The sequence below is a fragment of the Sturnus vulgaris genome, chromosome 15 (assembly GCF_052056855.1).
Source record: "Sturnus vulgaris isolate bStuVul1 chromosome 15, bStuVul1.hap1, whole genome shotgun sequence".
NCBI classification, from domain to species: domain Eukaryota; kingdom Metazoa; phylum Chordata; class Aves; order Passeriformes; family Sturnidae; genus Sturnus; species Sturnus vulgaris.
In genome coordinates, this window is record NC_142257.1 from 6,411,565 (window position 1) to 6,432,742 (window position 21,178).

Sequence of the window (21,178 nt, forward strand, 5' to 3'; positions counted from 1 at the left end):
AGAGAGAGACCTTGATAACTGGGAGTGGACAAAAGCACTCACATGTGTCAGCCTTGATTTCTTTCAAGAGGTCAAACATTACATATAAAATTTCCATCATTGGTAAAGCAGTTGTAAAGTGATCTAGAGCTGCTTTTCCTCAAAAGTAAAGAGTCAAGGCACTCAGCAGGGACTGTTATGAAACCAGACATGGAAATAGAAGCCTCAACTCCATCCTTTCCACAATTGCATCTATTCAGCTTAGTCATTGACAGGCCAAAAAGAGGAAATGATAATGATTTTGTTTCAACTCTAGTTTGTTATAGCCACAATTCTTCCCTCCTGCATCCAACCTATTCCCTGTGGATAAACTACTGTATGTTTTTCAGAAATCCCTAAAATCTTGCAATTGTTGGAGGACTCATCCTGTGTCTCAGAAAGGCTTAAATAATATACCAACATTATTTTTGACTGTGTATCTTATTTTTAGCTGGAATGCATTTGTTCTAGCAGTTGAGTAGAGGGTATTTCCCAAGACAGAAGACAAACTTTTGTCAAAACACTGTAAATTACAAAGAGCAAGGTTCAGCACAGGGAAAACAGGAGTAGAGACTTGTTAAGAGGCCAGACTTGTGCCAGCACATGCCGAATGTTTCTTACTTAGAGGCATAAGAAAAGTTTTGTTTTCATGGTCCTGCAGCTTTTCTCACCTAATGCCTTGCCAACCCTCAACTGATGCAGGCATCTGGTAGGTGTTCCCCCTCCTCCGTGGTCTCTGTGATCAGAGAGCAGCAGCAACACCTCCACAGAGGGATTCAGGCTGGGAGGGGATGCCTTACCCTCTGGGGGTATCTGTCTTTCTCCTCTGATCACAAAGGGAGCCTGAAAGAGGACAGGTGGGTAGGTTGATCTTGGGCATTCAGGGATCTGATCAGCCCTGGCTTTTCTTGCATGCTGAGTCTTGGAGCTCAAAGGGTTTCTTTCTTGGCAGGTCTGATTTCCACGACTTCACGGCAGCTGGATCGAGAATACAAGGCTGAACATATCCTAGAGGTGGGTAATGATGATTGTAATTAGCTTTATTTACCTACAAGTGTATTAAGTCCTCAAAGAGCTTTCCCTGCAAGTTGGAGCACAGAGAAAGAATCTCATCCCATCAGCTCCCAACTGCTGGGAAACTTAATTAAATGGTGTGTGTTAACCCAAGAGACAGCTGCAGCAGTACTGTGGGGTTTATTATTTTCTTGCTGAAGACTGGAGCAAAAGTTCTGTTCTGGAAGCTGTGGGAATGCAGAAAGAGACTGGAACTGTCCTCTAGCTGGATGATTTCTACATTATGAGGGAAAGAACAAGCCAGAGAAATCCACCCTCGTTTATCTCATTGTATCAAATATTGCTGTATAGCTTTAGTCACCAGCCCCCATCCTCAGCTGCTCACGGCTATGAGTATTCCCATCAGAGGGATCTGGAGGTTTTTGAGTCTATCAGGATCTATCATTTCTCTCTGCAACGCAATGTGCTGGGAGCGTGCACAGGCAGGGCAGGGTGAGGATGGCTGGTACCTGGCCAAGCCATTGCAATACAAATATTTTCAGATGTGTGATCTCTAAAGACCAGCCTGACCCACTGCCCAGAGCAACTGGAGGCAGGAGCCCTGCAAACTCATCCCCCTGTGCACAGACAGGCCCTGCACAGCACCAGCTACAGCCACCAGGCTTTGCCCTGCAGAGAGCAGCAGTGCCTTTGAAAATGTTGAGATAGAAATGCAGACCCACACAAAAACCCCTGGCTGAGTCATTGCCCGCCAGGATGGAGGCTGGCTGGTCACACTCCAGGTCACCTCTAAGAGCCCTGTCACCTTCCCCCTTTGCTTGCTGACAGGTGGCTGTCTCTGACAACGGAGAGCCAGCCCTCAAGTCCACCAGCAGAGTCGTGATCCAAGTGCTGGATGCCAATGACAGCCCTCCCAGTTTCCCCCACAAGCTGTTCATGGTGCAGCTCCCCGAGAGAGCAGCCTCGGAGACCCCTCTGCCCGTGTACAGGCTGATCGCTTCCGACCGTGACCAGGGCCAGAACAGCCAGATCACCTACACCATCGAGGAGGAGGAGGATGGCATATTCACCATCAACCCCACAACTGGCACCGTCTTCTCCAGGAAAGCTTTTCCTGCCTCCGAATACAACATACTCACGGTGAGAGGAGAGGGAAACACAAAGAGCTGATGGGAAGAGACAGGTGGAGAGGGAAAGAGAGAAAAGGGTTCAGAAACAGAAAAGATGAAAGAGATGGAGGAAATACAGCAGTGGAGAGGAGGAGAGCTTGAATAAGGCAAATGTGTTAAGAGGGAGAGAAATTGGGAGGGAATGATAGGAAATGCTGGAGGTAGGAAGCTATTAAAAATGGACAATAAATTTAAAATTAACTGTCCAACCTACCTTCAGAGAGGAATACAGTGATCCATGATTCCATGCAGATGTGGACCCAAACCTGAACAGTCTTTGGGTTCCTTCATGCCTCTGTATGGCATCCTGATCAGGCCATGTAGCTTGGACATAGGTTCAAAGCCTTCCTACAATCTGTGGGTCCTTGCAACAAGTCTCCTGATCCAGGTCTCTGCTATGGATAGAGCTTGGGAGATTTACTTGATGGTAAAGAGGAATTTGGGTTGTATGGCTCTGCCTTGGAAGCAGCTAGAGCATGGACCACTGGCTCAAGATTAGTTCCATGGGATTTTGGGCACACTGGGAGCTGAAACTCCTGGTGGGTGGGAGAAGAAGCTTTCAATGGAGTTCCCATGAGCTAACTCAGCTTTCTCCCTGAATGCTCGTGCCTTTCTCTGCAGGTCAAGGCCACCGATGGTGGCAGCCCCCCGCTCTCCTCCCATGTGAGACTCCACATCAGCTGGGTCGCCCGGCCCGGCCCTTCCTCAGAACCACTGGCTTTTGATGAGCCCCACTTCAACTTCGCCGTGATGGAAACAGATCCTGTGAACCACATGGTGGGGGTGATCAGCATTGAGATGGGCCCCAGCCAAGTGTGGTTTAATATCACAGGTGAGACACAGAAATGAGAGCAGAGCAGCAGTGTCTGGGAGCGTTTGCTCCGGCTCCCTTGGCTTTCAGCGTTCGCATGCCTGAGCTAATGAAATTGTTTGCTTTAGGTGTAGGTGAGCTACAGGGAAAGCTTTCTCACAGGCACGAGGAGGTTTAAACAGCCATTAGACAAAGCTGCCCATCCAAGGCCTCCAGTGCCAAGAGCAATTACTCAACACACTTTTTTAATGACAATCTGGAACTTGCCTGTGTTTGAGGTGTTCTCCGATGTCGCACGAGAGGCAGGGCATGCCAGTGCCAGCTCCTCCTGGGAATCAAGTGACACTGTTGGTTTTGTTAGAACTGCCTGCAAGGATCCAGGTGTGTGGCTGAGTGTTACAGATATCCCCCATATCTCCCTCCATATTGAGTCTTGAGCAGGGAACTGAGAAGGAAGCATTCCTTAAAGTCCTGGTCTGCCCTAACTTGTGGGGCTCTCCCTTCCTCCTCACCACATCCCAGGGGTGATTTAGACATGGAATGTGGAACTCTGGGGCCTCCTCTAAGACCCACGATTCAGAGGGGATGTGGGCTGTCACCCCAGGGGACTCTCCAGGCAGCATGTGCAGAACTGGTCCTACCAACAAGGGCCAATTGTGCTGGTGTAATTTGATGTTTAGAAGTGGTGCCCCAATCTAGGTTGCACAGCCTTTCCCTGGTACTGCCTGCAGGGCCTGCCCTTGTCAGACAAAGCCTTAATTGGGCAAGTGAATAGTAAGTCTTAGGGCAAGGACAATGGTGTATAAATACAACTAAGCAACAAGAGATACAACACTACAAGGAGCAAGACAATATCAGTGAGAGGTTTATCCAGCATTAATAGTGTCTGCTTGGGTCTGCAGAATTAACGGTGTATTCCTCTGAATGTTATCCCATCATTTCCCTGCTGAGTGCTGGAGCATAGCTTGACCTCATCTTTCCCAGTTCCTAGAGCTCCAAGTGATGCTGAAGGCTCTCTTGGTTTCTGTCCTGGTGGAAAAGGACAGGATTTTATCTTCCCTACAAGGGAAGGAAAGTGTCACGGTAACCAAGGGGGTGATGCAGAGATCCAGGAGCCTTCAGCACCGCATTCAAAGTTTCACCTTTCCCAGACCACAAACACTGTCACTGTCACTGGGTTGATGGAGTCTGCAATAATTCTGACAAAGCAACATCGCTCTTCATCTATTTCCTTTTCTGTGCTTCTTCTTTCCATTTGGCACTGTGCACAAGGAGCTCTTCCCTCTTTTCTCAGGGAAAGACATCCATGGGTCTCTCTGCCTCTGTCTCTGCTTCTTTCTGTCTCCTTCCCAGCAGGAGAGCAGTGGTCCAGATGGCTGGTGAGCACTGCATTCCTCCAGCAAGGGAAGACACAAAATTTTACAACCAGCAAAGATTTTACCAGCTAGTAATAAAGCAGAATCCAAAGCATTCAGTAGCCAGGAAGGAAGAAGTTGAGACCTGAGATAAATTACAGAAAACTGTTTCAGCTTTTCCATATCTCAGAGCAGCTTTGGAGGGTTTAATGTGCAAGAGGGGCCTGTTGGGCAAGCGAGGCATGAGAAAGGATCTGCCATGCCAGGGCTGAGCAGCAGTAGGGTGAGGGACAGCCCTCTGCTGCTGAGCTGCTCAGGCCTGCTGTTCCTGGCAATTCTCAGCCATCTGGGTTGGAGGCAGCAGGCTCTGCTCACCCTGGAAGCACCGTCTGCCTCCCCAACTGTTGGAGTGTTGGGAATTCAGGTGGCTCACAGGCTCCCAGCCGTGGTGATGAGAACCATTGCTGATATGCCCACAGTATGACCTTGAATCAGAAGCCAGCAAGAGCCCTGTTCTACTCAGCAGGTCCCTGATCCATGCTAAGCCAGTGATGGTGCATGGCTGAAAACCTTGTGCAAGTAAATCAATGCTCAAATGGGGCTGTTGCCAATCTAACCAGGACATCACATGCATAAGTGTATCCTTTCCCCTTCTCTCTGCCTCCTCATTTTCTCTAGTTCCCCTCACCTTCCTTTTCACACTCCTTTGTCACCATCTGTGACTATCTCTTTGTCCAGCTTTGCCTTGTCCTCCCTATCTCCTATGTGCATCTATCTATCACATGTTATTTTGAGTTTCCAGATTTGGGAGAAACCTTACCTGTGGCACTATCCCCAATCTAGTTGACTGTAACTGTCCTCCTGTTTCCCTTCTCCGTCTGCCCTGTGTCCCAGGTGGTGATGATGACATGGATTTTGACATTGAAAAAAGTACAGGCAGCATGGTCATTGCAAGACCTCTGGATGCAAGGAAGAAGTCAAGCTATAACCTGACAGTAGAAGTCACTGATGGGTCCAGTACGATCAAAACCCAGGTAATGGTTTTTCAATGCCAAAGGAAACCTTTCCTCTGAGTCTGCTGAGCTCTAGATCAGGTGCCAGGCACAGGATTCTCCTTAAACTGTGATCCTCCATTACACAGTGACCCTTATACCAAGCTAAGATTGTTTTTATGTTGCTGGAAACACAGCTGGTCTAGGAAACCCTGGGTCTTTCCTGTTGATCCTAGGCAGCACACAAGGACACATCTACACCACCAGCCAAGCTGGGGTGGCACTTCACACACTCAGACCTCAACTCGGTCTCAGCTGCTCAGGCTGAATTACAGCACAGCTGGGACAACATCTTAGAGAAGTGTGTACACAGTTAGGTCAGGCTTGGGTCCATGTTCCCATGTCAAGGGGTGTTCCTGGGATGTGCTAACCCAAGCACAGCCAGCACAGATCCATCTGCAAGGAGGGAGGTCAGGCCCAGAGAGTGAGTGGGGCAGCTACAGTGATGCTGTGTGCTCTGGGTTGCCACATATAAAGTAAGTGCTGGTAAAAGGAGGCACTTCACTTTCAGGCATGTCCCTGAGCTAAAATGATGAGATTTTGCCCATCTTTACCTACCCTGAGGAGGGGTGTTCAGGGCTTGATCTTTCACTAGTCATTCTCTCCACGTGTAAGAAGCAGCCAAAAATCCAGCCCTGGATGCACAGGAAGGCTTAGGACATGAGTCACCTGTCAGTAATGCTTATCATGGGAAATTCACTGTGGGGGATGATGAGTGAGGAACTCCACCATTCCTGTGAAAGATGGTGCTAATGGATGGCCGCTTGCCTCAACTATCTTCAAGTATTGTTCCAAATAAACAAACAGAGCCCCACCTTGCCTAGTGTGCATTCCCTGCCACCTTGCATCTCATCCCTACGTTTATTTTGGCACTCAAGGCCACTAGCAGATGTCAAGAAACCTGCTGGTGTAAAACGCTCATGGCATGCTCAGGTTTGCTAAAGGAAGCAAATTATTACACTTGGTTGGGACTTCCTAAGATGCAGGAAGCACATCAGTAGGAGGGTCAGGACAGCCAGAGTATGAGACCACACAGGAGAAAGCAGCAACTTCCTCGGCAGGATTCAGGATTCCTGGCATGTGCTGTTAAATGCAGAGAGGAAAACTTTGCTTAAAAGGGCAGAACAGAAATTTTGCTCCTCCACACACTTGCTGCTCTTGAGATAGGCCAGCCCCTCCCTTCTTTTACCAAACATCCCCTTCTGTCAGCTTTCTGTTGAGTAAATAATGGGGGTTGCTGTGTAGGAACCAGCCAGCAGCAAAGCTGGCACCACGGCTGAGCCACTGCTGCTTTCCATGGCAGGCTGTGCCTGCTTCCCCGTGTGCCAAGTGCAGGCACGTTCACTCTGAATGCCTTGCCAAGACTGGAGAGATTTTAAAAAAGGAGAGGAAGCAAACTGAAAAACACAAAAGAAGGCACAGCAGGAGTTCCTTGGGATGTTGGACAAAAGGACTCCCAGTGATCACGGATGGCAAAGCACCAAGAGCTGCAAAACTGTGATGGTTATGGCACTCAGAGTATATCAACACCCAAGAAGGATTGGTAGCTGAGATTTTACATGGCTGCATGTCCAGTTGCTGCCCTTACGTGCTGTCTCCCCCACAGGCATTTATCCACGTAATTGACATCAACCAGCACCGTCCTCAGTTTCTTGAGAGCCATTACGAGGTGAGGATTCCTGAAGATACCCCCTCAGGGAGAGAAATCCTTCGAGTCAGCGCAACAGACAAGGACAAAGGAAAGGGGCTCATCTACACCATCCATGGCAGTGTGGACCCCAAAAGCACAAGACTTTTCCAGTTGGATCCAGGCAATGGAGCTCTCACAACAGCAGAAGGCTTCAGTTCCCAGCCCATGCCTCAGCACACCCTCACAGTGATGGTGAGTCCTAACCAAGCCCAGCTGAGTCCACCAGCTTGACTGGGATAGATGGGTCACTGGAGAAATTAAAATGGTTCTAGTCTTTGAGGGAGGATTTGTCTGGAGCAATAGAGAAGAGGAAAGCAGGGTGTTAACCTTTACTATATGGCTAAATGTAGTTATCACCTTGCATTCCTCTAACCACCTTCTTTGGAGGGCCACTGGATTCTTATAAAAGAAACCACAGTGTGTAATAGTTAGTGTTTGGTTTCATATTCAAGGCTGAGCTTTGGTGCTGAAACTTCCAGGCTCATTCCCAGCCAAGGGGTTGGTACCATTGCAAAACACCCGCCTCTGTAAGAGTGCTGATGAGTTACTTGGGAGATGGTGCAGGCAAGACTGGCTTGTCCCTGGGTGTGACTGTTCCTGCTCTCTCTCTGCCACTCAGGTACGAGACCAGGAGGTCCCCATCAAGAGGAACTTTGTCCGAGTCATCGTCCACGTGGACAGCTGCAACCTTCACCCTCCCCAGTTCAGCAGCATCCATTATGAAGCAGAAGTGCTGGACTCAGCAGTGGTGGGCACAGAGGTCATACAAGTCAGAGCCCTTGATCAGGACCAGGGAGCTAATGCTGAAATCCACTACTCCCTTCAGGCAGGTGAGAGCCATTCAACAAGACAGTTTAGGTTATGATTGTGCCTTCATTACCGTGCTCTAACTGGTGGCCACTTGACCAGCTTTCTCTAGCTGCTGTAAAGAAGAGCAAGTGGCTGCACAGTTCTAGAATGTGATTTTCTTCCTACCCTGAAAAAATCCAGAGTGAGTAGGTAATTTCCATATTATGGAATATTAACATATTTTCTTAAGAAGACAGCTTAATGTTGAGTCACTGGTCTAAGAAAAATTGTGACTGGACGAGTTAGAACAACCTAAAATATGGTCCTCTTTATTCAATTGTTAGGCAAAAGTACTCCAAATTCCCACAGGACTCATCATCATTCCACTATTTCTACCAAGAAACACATCCTCAAGGAATGGTGAGAACCCTCTCAGCATTGACTGGTGGTGGTTTTGAGTCATTCATGCTCAGTGGACAAATATTTTATCATTCACTATAAAGGTTAAAACTTAAGGATTTATGTCTGTGTCACACAGCCTATTTAGCCCGTAAACTCTTTGCAGGAGACAAGCCATCCTTTGCTCCATCTTTCTCACTGCAATTTAGATCAAGGACTGAGGAGTTTAATTGCTCTTGAAGTATTGGTAATTACAAGCATGATAGGGCTTGAATGAACTAGTACTGTCTGTGCTACCATGTTCTGCACACGAGGCAAAAGCTTCAAGCACATGCTCTGCCACCACTAAATATGCTTAAATTAGAAGGGTGTTTATCTCCAATTTACATTTTGATTGATTCAAATGTTAGCTTACAGATCCCAATGGGTTCTTTGTTCTTAAAATTATTTAGAAATTAATTCATTTCTCCCAGTAAAAGAAACAGATGTTAATCAGGTCTGCAATCAGGAGAATCTATGAAAAAGAGTTTCAGAAAATGAAGACCAGTAAGGTGTCTGTATTCTTCACTCTGTAATTTCTCTTCTTGCAGGTAATGGGGAAGGCTTCTTTAGCATCGACCCATATTCTGGAATTGTTACAGTTGCCCAGAAATTGGACCCATCCAGACAGGAGCGATATACACTTATTGTAAAGGCAGAAGATCAGGGGTTTCCTCAGCTTAAAGATTCTGCTACAGTACATGTCCACATTAGACCTTCAGATCGAACCCCTCCAAAATTTCCAGAGGCTGAATACATCACAGAGATCAGTGAATCCACTGCTATTGGCTCTCCTCTGATCCAGGTTTCAGCCACAAGTGTGTCACCAGTCAGCTATGAAATAAAAGATGGAAATGGAGACGGAGTGTTCTCCATGAACTATCAGTCAGGCCTTATTTCCACTCAGAAGAGCTTAGATTTTGAGCAGGTGTCTTTTTATCAGTTGAAAGTCCGTGGTACCAACATGGCTGGAGCATTTATGGACGCAGTGGTGCTCATCTATGTCATAGATGAGAATGACAATGTGCCTGTCTTCGTTAAGCCTTCCTTCGTTGGCTGGATCATGGAGAATGCCCCATCACAAAGCATGGTTCTGGATGAAAGCAATGCTCCCCTCGTGACCTATGCAACAGATGCTGATCAAGACTCCAATGCTTTGCTGGTCTATGAGATTTTGGAACCAGAGGCACTGAAATATTTCACAGTGGATCCCAGCACAGGGACTCTGACCAGTCGTGCTGATATAGATTATGAGCTCACCCCAGTTTTCCACTTCACTGTACATGTGCACGACAGTGGAAGTCCCAGCTTGTTTGCATCCAAGCCTGCCAAGGTCACAATCCACGTTAAAGATGTCAATGATTCACCTCCAGTCTTTCTCAAAGACACTTATGACATTTCTATCTTGCTACCTGCCCACCCAGGGATGGAGCTTTTGTCAGTGCAGGCAAAGGATGCAGATTCGGAGGTGACCTACAGCATCGTGGAAGGGAACCTTGATAATGCTTTCCATATCCATGCAGTAACAGGTCTCATCTCCATTCTTAACGCTACTGGCCTGAGAAGCTACCGAGAGCTCACAGTCAGAGCTGGTGATGGTTTATATAAGAGTACAGCTCTGGTTAAGCTAAATTTAACTCGGGCACAAGGTACCAGCTTGAAATTTGATCAAGACGTATATACAGCAACTGTGATGGAGAACTCTACAGATGAGAAGACTCTAACCATTCTTGGGGTCAAAGGGTATCAGCTAAACGAACCCCTTTCCTATTCACTTTTGAATGAAAAGGAAAGGTTCAAAATGATCCAAGCCTCTGGAGTTCTTCAGACCAAGGGTGTGAAATTTGACCGTGAAATGCAAGACATGCATGAGGTAGCTGTGGAAGTGAAGGACAACAGGAAGCCACCAAGAGTGTCCCAAGCCACAGTCAGAGTTTATGTAGAGGATGTCAATGACAACCCCCCACAGTTTGAGAATGTGCCATACTATGCCTCAGTGCAGGACGGCACAGAGCCAGGGGATGTCCTTTTTCAGGTGTCAGCAACAGACAAAGACATAGGGGATAATGGAGCTGTTACCTACTCATTTGCAGAGGAATACAAATACTTTCAGATTGACCCCTACCTAGGAGACATCTCCCTTAAGAGGCCTCTCGATTATCAAGCTTTGAATAAATACAACCTCCGGGTCATTGCTCAGGACAAAGGAGAGCCTCCCCTGCGTGCTGAAGAGGAGGTTGTGATCAGTGTGAGGAACAGATCCAACCCTCTGTTCCAAAGTTTGTACTATCGAGTGAAGGTGCCAGAAAATGTCCCACCATATACATCTATCCTCCACATCCAGGCCCGTAGCCCTGAAGGCTTGCGCCTCATCTACAATATTGTTGAAGAAGATTCCCTGAAATTCTTCAACACCGACTTCAAAACTGGTGTCCTCACTGTCACAGGGCAGCTGGACTATGAGCTAGAGACAAAACACACATTCACTGTTAGAGCCACAGACACAGCACTTGGATCCTTCTCAGAAGCCAGAGTAGAGGTGGAGGTAGAGGACATTAATGACAACCCTCCCATATTTTCTCAGATCATTTACACAGCGTCTGTCTCAGAGAGTTTGCCACCACTGACCCCTGTTGTCCAGCTTTTTGCCTCTGATAAGGATTCGGGCAGAAACAAAGTGATCTCCTATCAGATCATGGATGATGGTTCAGATGCTGCCAAGTTCTTTAATATTGACGCCAGCACAGGGCAAATAACAACAGCTCAAGCCCTTGATTATGAAACAAATCAACAGTTCCGCATGAAAGTCAGAGCTGCAGATCATGGGGTGCCTCCACTCAGTAGCGATGCCCTGGTAATTGTAGATGTGACAGACATCAATGACAATCCCCCTGAGTTCAGCCAGCTTCAATATGAAGCCAAGGTCAGTGAAATGGCTACGTGTGGGCACATTGTGATCAAAGTCCAGGCCCTGGACCCCGACAGTGGAGACACCACCCGGCTGGAATACGTGATCCTCTCGGGTAATGACAACAGGCATTTTGCCATCAACAGCACTTCTGGGATAATATCCATGTTCAACCGCTGCAAAAAGGACTTGGAGCCATCTTACAATCTCAGAGTTTCTGCTTCAGATGGAGTTTTCAAGAGCACTGTGCCTGTGTATATCAACACCACAAATGCCAACAAATACAGCCCCTCTTTTCAGCAGAGTGTGTACGAGGCAGAGCTGGCAGAAAATGCTGAGATAGGAACCAAAGTGATTGAGCTGCTGGCTATTGACCCAGATGGTGGCCCATATGGCACCATAGACTACACCATCATAAATAAACTTGCCCATGAAAAGTTCTCCATAGACAATAAAGGCTGTATTGCCACACTGCAAAAACTGGACAGGGAAAATTCCACAGAGAGAGTCATTGCCATTAAAGTCATGGCCAAGGATGGGGGTGGGAAGGTGGCCTTCTGCACTGTCAAAATAATCCTTACAGATGAGAATGACAACCCACCTCTGTTCAAAGCCTCTGAGTACACACTGTCCATCCAGTCCAATGTCAGCAAAGGCTCCCCAGTCATCCAGGTACTGGCTTATGATGCTGATGAAGGTGCAAATGCAGATGTCATTTACTCTGTTGACTCTGTGGAAGACGTGGCAGAAGACCTTGTGGAGATCAATGCTGCCACTGGGGTTGTTAAGGTCAAGGAGAGCCTTATTGGTTTAGAAAACAGAGCCTTTAACTTCAAGGTGAAAGCTGAAGATGGCAGACCCCCTCACTGGAACTCTCTTGTTCCAGTGAATCTCCAGATTGTCCCCAGGGAGGTGACATTACCAAGGTTTTCTGAGCCCCTTTATACTTTCTCTGCATCCGAGGATCTTCCAGAGGGATCAGAAATAGGGTCAGTCAAAGCTTTTGCAGAGGATCCCATTATATACAGCCTGGTGAAGGGAACCACTACAGAAAGTAACAAGGACGAGGTGTTCACTCTGGACGAACAAACAGGGGCTTTGAAAATCAAAAAACCTATGGATCATGAGACCACCAAGTGGTACCAGATTGATGTCATGGCTCACTGCTCACATCTGGAGACTGAGCTGGTCTCTCTGGTGTCTGTGAATATCCAAGTGCAGGACGTGAATGACAACAGACCCGTTTTTGAGGCAGATCCCTACAGAGCTTTTGTCATGGAGAACATGCCTTCAGGAACCACAGTCATTCAAGTGACAGCTAATGACCAGGACATGGGAAGTGACGGGCAGGTCACCTACAGTCTGGAAGCAGAATCTGGCAACCTCCGTGGGCTCTTCACCATCGATGGTGAGAGCGGGTGGATCACCACACTGAAAGAGCTGGACTGTGAAGAGCAGGAGATCTATCGCTTTTATGTGGTGGCCACTGACCACGGCAGGAAGGTGCAGCTCTCTTCCCAAACCCTGGTGGAGGTGACTGTGTCTGATGAAAACGACAACGCCCCGCAGTTCACCTCGGATTTCTACAAGGGCTCGGTCATTGAGAACGCGGAGCCGGGGCAGGTCGTTGTCACCCTGAGCACCATCGACGCCGACATCTCCGAGCAGAACCGCCGCGTCACCTGCTACATCACCGGTGAGTTCAGCCTGACTGTGAATCCCCAGTGGGCAAGAAGAGAGTATCACCTCATAGTGAGGATTTGATACCTTGTTTTACCCATTATTAGTACAGAAATAGTGTTATGCTGACAGTCCTGTCAGAAGCAGGAGATGAAGGCTGAGCTCTGTCATGAGCTGGACTCAAATGAATCTGGGGAATACAAAACCCTTTAGTAACTGCAGTGGGTGGAATGATCATTAAAATAACTATGTCACCACTGAATCGTCCTATTTCTCTGGGAATAAATAAATAAATAAGATACATATAAGTAATTACACTGTACTGTATAAATATTTATTTATACTTTCTTAACAGAGGAATAATTAAGACAGTGTAATTGTAATATCTATTGGAAGGACAGGAGAGGCAGCACGAGCAGGAAGGAAGATTTTTCTCACACAGATACTGTGATCTGTATTTAAGTTCTTTGACCCAGATTTTTCTCCTGCCAGCGCTGCAGTCAGTTTACACATCACATATATACCTGTAGCCTCTCTGTATTTTTTAATAACTATATATAATTTTTTGGTATTAAATATGTTTCCTACAAAACCACTTGAAGTCTGGCTTAATAGCAAGGCTGCAGTTAGTCACTCTGCACTGGGGGATATTTAAGACTGTCATGTCAATTTTAGTAAAGGTTTTGGCTAACAAATACTAAAAATTACTCTTGTATCCCTGAAACATCACGCGTGCCAACTAAAATTAACCACTGCTGTAAAATAACAAAAAAGTTACACTGGAATGTATGTTGTGCATCTGCACAAGTAGAAGCTTGCTTTTATGGTATTTTTTGACCCTAAAGGGTCTTTCTAAGACCTGGAGCAGATACTTCAAATTAAAATGTTTGTTCAGACTCAAGCGAGGGCCCTTCAGGGTCAAAACATTAGGCCAGATCATGCTGCAGCCTGTTATCTATTATTGTAACCATCCAAACTAGGGGAGGAATGCTGGTACTTTAATTTGGTTTATGGCATGCCTAGGTATTTGCAAGCCTTTGGGAGGAAAGATTTAATCCATTATGTATTCACACTTCTGCCATCTTAAAGGTAGTAATATCTTCCAAGTATTTAAACCTGAGAGGATGCACACTTATGTTAGGGGTGAACACTTGTGCTCTCTGCTTTGCACATACAAATAGAGGTTGAACTCTACAAATGAAGATGGAAATGCAGCAAAAGAGAGGAGAGCCCTGAGCCCAGTTTCCCCCTGTCCACATTAATTTCAGACACACAGAAACTAAATCTGAGCATGGGCTAGTGTTTCCCAGCATCAGAAGAAGAGCTAGTACAGGTGTCATTGTGCCTCCACAACCTCATCACTGCAGCACAAATGAAAGCAGAAAGGGAGTGAATTTAAATTATCCCACAGTGCGAGACCCTTCAGAGTCCAACACAAACAGATTCCACAGCCAGCTCTTTTCACTGATTCCTGTTGCCTGACATGCTTCCTCCTGGGTCAGCAGAGAGCACCAGCTCCTTCCCAGGAGGAGGATTCTCTAATGGCAGCATCCAGCCCATTTAAAATCCAACATATGTACCAACAGTGGGAGCAGCATGAATCTGGTGAACCAGAGAGCCTGCCTGGTCTGGATTTACCTGTCTCTCATCGTTTGGCTCTTACAGAAACAAAAGTAGCCCCAGAAAACAAAGCTATATGTTAAATACCTCTATAGGTTAAGAGGAAGTACAGTGTACGTGGTACCATAACAGTAAGACCAAACCATGTCTGCAGGGTATTTACAACTCTCGGATCCCTTTAGGAAGATGCACCAAGAAAGACTGACAGGCTTTGGGAAGGTGAGACAATGTGGTTTTGAAGCAATGAATATGCACATCTGCAGAACATTACTGACTTTTCTGCAATCAGTTGTTTCCTTCTCTCACTGTAGTGTGCAGACAGGGAACAACTAAAACATGCAGGGTATTTCCCAGCTGGGCAGTGAGGTTGACCAAAAGCTCCTCACCTGCTGGATGCACCACCAATGCCCTCTGTGCATCACCAGTGTGAGTCATGGAGTCATTTAGGTTGGAAAAGACCTCTAAGAGCATCCAGGTCCTTCAGGTCTCCTAAGGAACCATCAGTGGACACAGCCATATTCCCTTTCCTTATCACTTCTGGTTTTCAGCACCTTGTAAATGTCTTTTTTTACTTTCTTACTGCTCCCTTCTAGAAGGAGACGTACTGGGACAGTTCACAGTGGATCAAATTGAGGGCGAATGGACAATTTCTTCTAAGAAGCCTCTGGACAGAGAAGATACAGAGAAATATCTCCTCAAGGTTATGGCCTCTGATGGGAAATTTCAGGCTACCACCGAAGTGGAAATTTTTGTACTGGATATCAATGACAATAGCCCTGAGTGTGGCCAGGTAAGATGTCTGTTCTGGGGCATCAGGGGCATAAAGGGAGATCCTGGAAGGGAAAGAACACAATGAAAAAAAAGAAAGAACAGGCAGAGCATGTTAAAGGGTTTGGCTTGTCATAATTCTTCTCACAAGATCCTGTTGCTTTGATTATGCTTAACAATTTTAATTAAGCTGCATGTCAAGCAAGAATATTAAATCTAGCCTCCAAGCATGTTTGCCAGCAGCAAGTGAGAGCCTAAACATTATGAAGAGTAATTTTTGGAGATAAACAATGCCAGGAAGCCTTCTGGGAAGGGGCATGTAAATTACTGAGTTTTATATCCTGCTAAGCTGGGAGATTCCCATCAGGAGGTTTGTTGCTGTAGAGAGCTGATCACTGGTGTGGACGTCACCCGTGGTGAGAACGACAGAGGTGGTTACTTCCCAAAAGAGATTCAAAGGATTGTGTGAAATGAGCTCACTAGTCCCAGTCCACACCCTAGCAGCCAAGAATGGGAGGCACATCGTGTTCCCCTATAAACCACAGGGTTTATCCTTCTCTGTGAAGCTTCTGTGGGTCTGTTCTCCCCCCATATGGGATGGAGGTATTTTGGAGATGGCTCAGATGCCAATGATTTCTTCTGTCCTTGCCAGATACTCTACACTGGGAGAGTCTCTGAAGATGCTGGGCCAGGTCTTTTCATTTTGAAAATATCAGCGACCGACCCCGACGTGGGCAGCAATGCCCAGGTAACCTACAGCCTGCACGGCCCCGGTGCAGAGGAGTTCAGGCTGGGCCCACACACAGGTGAGAGCAGGGCAGCAGCATGCTTCTATCCTCTTCCTCACCCACCCTGAGAAATGCAAGTTCCCAGCATGGCTCAACACTTAACCTCCTCTTGAGCAAACACAAGGAGCTGTTCATTCCAGCTGTCTCAAGCTAGGAAGGAATGGTCACAGCATAGGAAAGTGAGCTCCACATCATCCTGTTTGCTGTCATTGCAAATGTTGTTAAAATGAAGGGCAGACACTAGTGCTAGCAGCCAGGTCACAAGGAGGAAAGAGCAGCAAGTATTTGGCTTGAGCCAAAGACACAAGTTCTAAATCCCAAAACACCTCTTATCGGGTCTTGGCCAGTGTATTTACCCAAACAGACTTGATGATTATTCTAGAAATCACTCAGAGTTCATTATATTGCAGAAAGCTCAGTGCCGTGGGGTTTAGAAGTACAATTTGTTTATGAACAGTTTCATCCCATGATGGCATCCCTTGGATGAAGTTCAGCTGAACTTGCAGGACTTCCCATGCCAAGCCTTGCCAGGGCCCTGGCTGTCAGTGATCCAAGGATAGCCCTGAGCAATGTGGTGTGGACACATCACCACTATTAGCTCAATTATTGTCTCCCACGGTTCATCCAGGAAAACAGCTGAGCCTCTCTGAGGTCTTATAGGCTGTGACTGCTGGAGACACGACCACCTCCTGTTCTTCCCCACAGGGGAGCTGACCACATCTGCACCCCTGGACCGTGAGCAGAAGCCCATGTACCACCTCGTAGCCAAAGCCACGGATGGTGGGGGCCGTTCGTGCCAGGCTGATGTGACACTGATCATCGAGGACACCAATGACAACGCACCGCGGTTCTTCCCCAGTCACTGCGCCGTGGCCGTCTTTGATAACACCACAACAAAGACACCCATCGCCGTGGTTGCTGCCAGGGACCTTGATGAAGGTGAGTCAGAATGGGATTTATGTGTTGGTAGAGTTCATCTTTCATTCTGAATAGAAGCCTTTGAAACCTAAGGGAAGTGCCACAGCAATGGGCTTAGATGATTGAATCTTGGCAAAGATGTGCCTGGATCTCATCGCTGACGTATTCTTGACATGTTCTTGAGCATTTTTGAGACCCTGTTGGGAGAGCAGTATCTGTAGAAAAATGCAGACCTTCTTTGAGAATATGCTCAGTAACTGCCACTGTGATACACAGCACAAACTGTGACACAGGGATCCAAACTGGACAGAAACTTTTTCAAAGGTGGGGACAGAGAATGAATGTAATAAAGGAAAAAAGGAGTTACAGATATGAGTAGGGTAGGTAATATGGATGGAGAGGTCCTTCTGAAGGCACAGAGGTTTTCAGAAATATAGGTAAGGCTCTTAAGAAAGGAAATAAGCCTCTCCAGCAGAGGTTGAATTTAGAGAAGCAAGATCGTATTTATCTACTTTGGAAGCAGATATGAAGAGAATATAGATTTGAAAACAAGGTAATTAAAAATGGGAACACTAGTAAGTGCAGACAGCTGACACTGGTGGATATTGGTGAGAGTGAATCCACAGATGGGCAGGGGCACACTCGATATTCATATGATGTTCATGCAGCTCCATTTTCCCTGGGAATTGAATTCAGTTCATCTAGTCCTAATGCACTATAAATAAACCCAGCAGTATCCCTACCCATGAATTATTGCAGCCTGTCCATTACCCTTCCAGGTCTCAACGCTGAGGTGGTCTATTCTCTGTCTGACTCTGCCAATGGACACTTTTCAATTGAGGAAACCACAGGGGTGATCCGCCTGGAGAAGCCTCTGAAGGATTCCCAGCACTCAGCCTTTGAGCTGACAGTCTGTGCCACCGACCGGGGCACCCCACAGCCCCTCTCTTCCCTCGGCACTGTCACTGTCTCTGTTGTGGATCTCAATGAATACCTGCCTGTTTTCCTGGCTCCTGAATACGTGGCCATGGTCAAAGAAGATGTAGCTGTGGGTACTGAGGTCCTCAACTTATCAGCCCTGACAAGGGACAATGCAGAAAACACAGAGATCAAGTATGAAATTGTGAATGGCAATGACCACGGGAAATTTCAGCTCAACTCAAACACAGGTAAAATGATCTTGTGCCCGAGCACGTCCAGGTTGATCCAACATCAAAGGCTGTCTTTGTGTGCATCTTCTCTGGTTCTTCTCCATTTGGCTCCCACTTCTGCTCAGCTCTGTCTTTACCCAGCATAAGGGTAGGGAATACATCTTCTACTTCAAATTTTGCCATCCAGGTCACTTAAGGAGTAATCTAAATCTTACTGAAATTAATGGAAAGATTCCTTCTCTGTGTCTGAGACCTGAAACAGGTCCATGTGAATGAGGGGTACGTGGAGAACAGGATGAGGAAATTTTCCCACTTCAAAATGCGGGAGAAAGTGATTTCATTTAAGAAATCTTTCCATCAAGATCCCACGAGGAACCTGCAGCCCAGGGTAATGGGCAGCTTCATTGAGTAGCAGTCAGTGAACATGGATAATAGCACCCTAACCATGGGCAGGTGGTGAGCCGTGATTACCAGCCAGATAAAGCCCTATTCTGTTTGCACAGCAATGTGATCAGAGCTGTTATCACAGGACCAGTGTTAAATCCCTGAAATTACCCCTTGGCTGTGCCAGCCTTCTGCCCTCAGCTGTAACATCCTCATCAATGGCACCTCAGCCTCTCTGGTCACAGGCTCTTGATAATTCTTCCACATCATGGTGGTCAAAGTTAGGTCAACTACACTGTTTCAGCTGGCAGTTTGGCAGTTGCTTTGGCATATCTGCAGTATTCCAAGAAATCTCACGTGCCATTCATTCAAAGTATTTTCTGTCATTTCCTCCCCATCTGCCAACATAGGTGCCTTATATATCAATGGGAGCCTGGACTTTGAAGCAAGTCATGAGTATTACCTGTCCATCGAGGGCACGAGGAAGGGCTCAGCCTCTCTCAGTGATGTGACCATGGTGGTGATCAACATAACTGATATTAATGACCATGCACCAGAGTTCATACAAGACCCCTACTTCACTGACATTCGGGAGGATGCTGCCATTGGAGAAATCATCCTCACGGTATGACTGAACCAGGACAGCTGCCTTTACCTCTTCTTTATTTGTATTTGTATAGAATATGATGCAGTACTCACTCTTCTTGTGCACTTCACTTTTCCTTGGACACAGCAACCTCAGTGGGCTTGTGACGTTCAGCATCTAAGATTAAAGCATGACTTTAAAGAAGGATGATTGGCAGAATTCCTGAGACTCCATAGACATGGAGAACACTTTGCCTTGTAAGACACCTTTAAGTGAAAACTAAGGGTGGGCTCAGGAGCTTTGAGAACATCCCAGGAAAACTAAAATGCCTGAAAAAGATGCCCTTGTGACCTGGGGAAGGCAGAGGCTCCTCTGGACAGAATAGCAGAGTCCAAGGTGATGTGGAGTTCCCTGTCCAGCCTGTTACCCTCACAGGGGTAGTAAAGTCAGGAAAGGGACTAGGAGAAAGCTGAGGAAACTATGTTGTCTTGAAAAAACTATTGGATGACACTTATTTGAATCACCTTCCTTTCCCCCTCCTCATTTGAGGCAAACTCAAACAGATACCCTTAAATGACAAAGTGGTCCCATTTCTCCATGGCATGTCCTTTTTGGCCCAAAAGTCCTAGCAGGGCTTTTTTTTCTCCTAACAGGTGTCAGCTGACGACTTGGATGGGTCAATGAACAATCAGATCACATATTCCATCGTGGAAGGGAACCCCCTGGGACACTTTGCCATTCAACCCAAAAATGGGCAGATCAGCATCGCCAAGCATCTGGACAGGGAGGAGGTGAGTTCAGGAAAATGAGAATGGGAAGGCTGAAACAGATGTGTCCCAAAAGACTAAGAGAGAACAGCTTACTCATCTACCTCCCGTTTTTTGAATTATTTATTTACAGTATTGTAGGTAGAAGATAAGGCATTAATTTGTGTTCTAGACTCGCAGATACTGAAATAGGAAGGCTGGGCTTTAGGAAAGACAGCATAAAATCATAGAATGGTTTGGATTGGAAGGGACTTTGAGGATCATCTAGTTCCAACCCCCTTGGGCAGGCAGGGACACCTTCCACAGCTCTGAGTGTTGGTTTGCCTCACTGGTACTTCAGGCTGGCTGGGTGAGAGCCCCAACCGATATTGGGAATGTTGGTTGTGGAAACCAACATAGTTGTGTTCTGTTTCTCTGCATTAGAGCATTAGTTTAAACAAGTGTGGGGAGGAGAAAGGTCACAATCTCTCATTCATAAAACAGCAGCAACTTGTCTCAGCCTGCCAGAGTTCAGAAGCTTTTGGGCAACACTCGGAGGCAAGTGGTGGAATTCTTGGGAACAGGAGCTGATCCTGATTGGTCCCTTCCAGCTCAGCTTATTCTGTGATTCTATGATTTTTAAACCACTATTGACAGGTGTTTGCCCAGCTTAGTTTCATCCATCTTTGCCAAGTTGTTTGTCTTCTCTGCAACTGTTGTGAGGCTGATTTAGTTTAGCAATGAGCTTTGAGTGAGAATTATGGATGGAAAGCCTTAGCCAAGGGCAAAGCTGTTGAGGCCATGGTGCATAGCCTCAGGCATTTCAACAAGCTGCAGGAGAATAGAACTTCAATGTGCAAAAGCCAATATTCTACCATTTCTCCAAGTAATCCTGCACTACAAATCCTCCAGATCTCCAGTTACTCGCTGACAGTTCGAGCCACAGACAACGGCCACCCTGCTCAGTTCAGTGATGTCCCTGTGCATGTCCATGTGTCTGATGTCAATGACAACCCTCCTCGCTTCTTCCAGCTCAACTACAGTGTGGTGGTGCAGGTAAGCCAGGAGACAGTTTGTTCCCCCAATCCCTCTCACTTCACTAAGGAACTCATTCCTAGGCTGCTGTTGGAGCAGAGTGGGGAGACAGCAATGAATCACATTCCTGCTGCGTGCTCTGTGTGTTCCAGGGCGGGGTGGGATTTGTTTTCCTATTCCTGATCCACCAGCTCCTGGGGCACTGTTGGTTCCCCTGGGCTGTTTCTCTTTGCTTACCTTCCTCCAATAGCATCTTTC

General features: G+C 46.7%; 1 protein-coding gene across 1 annotated transcript in view; it reads left to right on the top strand.

Annotated features, from left to right (window-relative positions):
- The window catches only part of FAT2 (FAT atypical cadherin 2), a 44,501-nt gene that overhangs the window by 9,544 nt on the left and 13,779 nt on the right, over positions 1-21,178 (top strand). The window contains exons 3-16 of the mRNA XM_088174019.1: positions 971-1,032; positions 1,861-2,172; positions 2,823-3,033; positions 5,262-5,407; positions 7,026-7,301; positions 7,729-7,939; positions 8,888-12,940; positions 15,138-15,334; positions 15,965-16,118; positions 16,806-17,039; positions 17,798-18,187; positions 18,964-19,178; positions 19,793-19,930; positions 20,798-20,941. Coding sequence (XP_088030145.1) covers positions 971-1,032; positions 1,861-2,172; positions 2,823-3,033; positions 5,262-5,407; positions 7,026-7,301; positions 7,729-7,939; positions 8,888-12,940; positions 15,138-15,334; positions 15,965-16,118; positions 16,806-17,039; positions 17,798-18,187; positions 18,964-19,178; positions 19,793-19,930; positions 20,798-20,941 — 6,743 coding nt within the window. The remainder of the gene's footprint in view (positions 1-970; positions 1,033-1,860; positions 2,173-2,822; positions 3,034-5,261; positions 5,408-7,025; positions 7,302-7,728; positions 7,940-8,887; positions 12,941-15,137; positions 15,335-15,964; positions 16,119-16,805; positions 17,040-17,797; positions 18,188-18,963; positions 19,179-19,792; positions 19,931-20,797; positions 20,942-21,178) is intronic.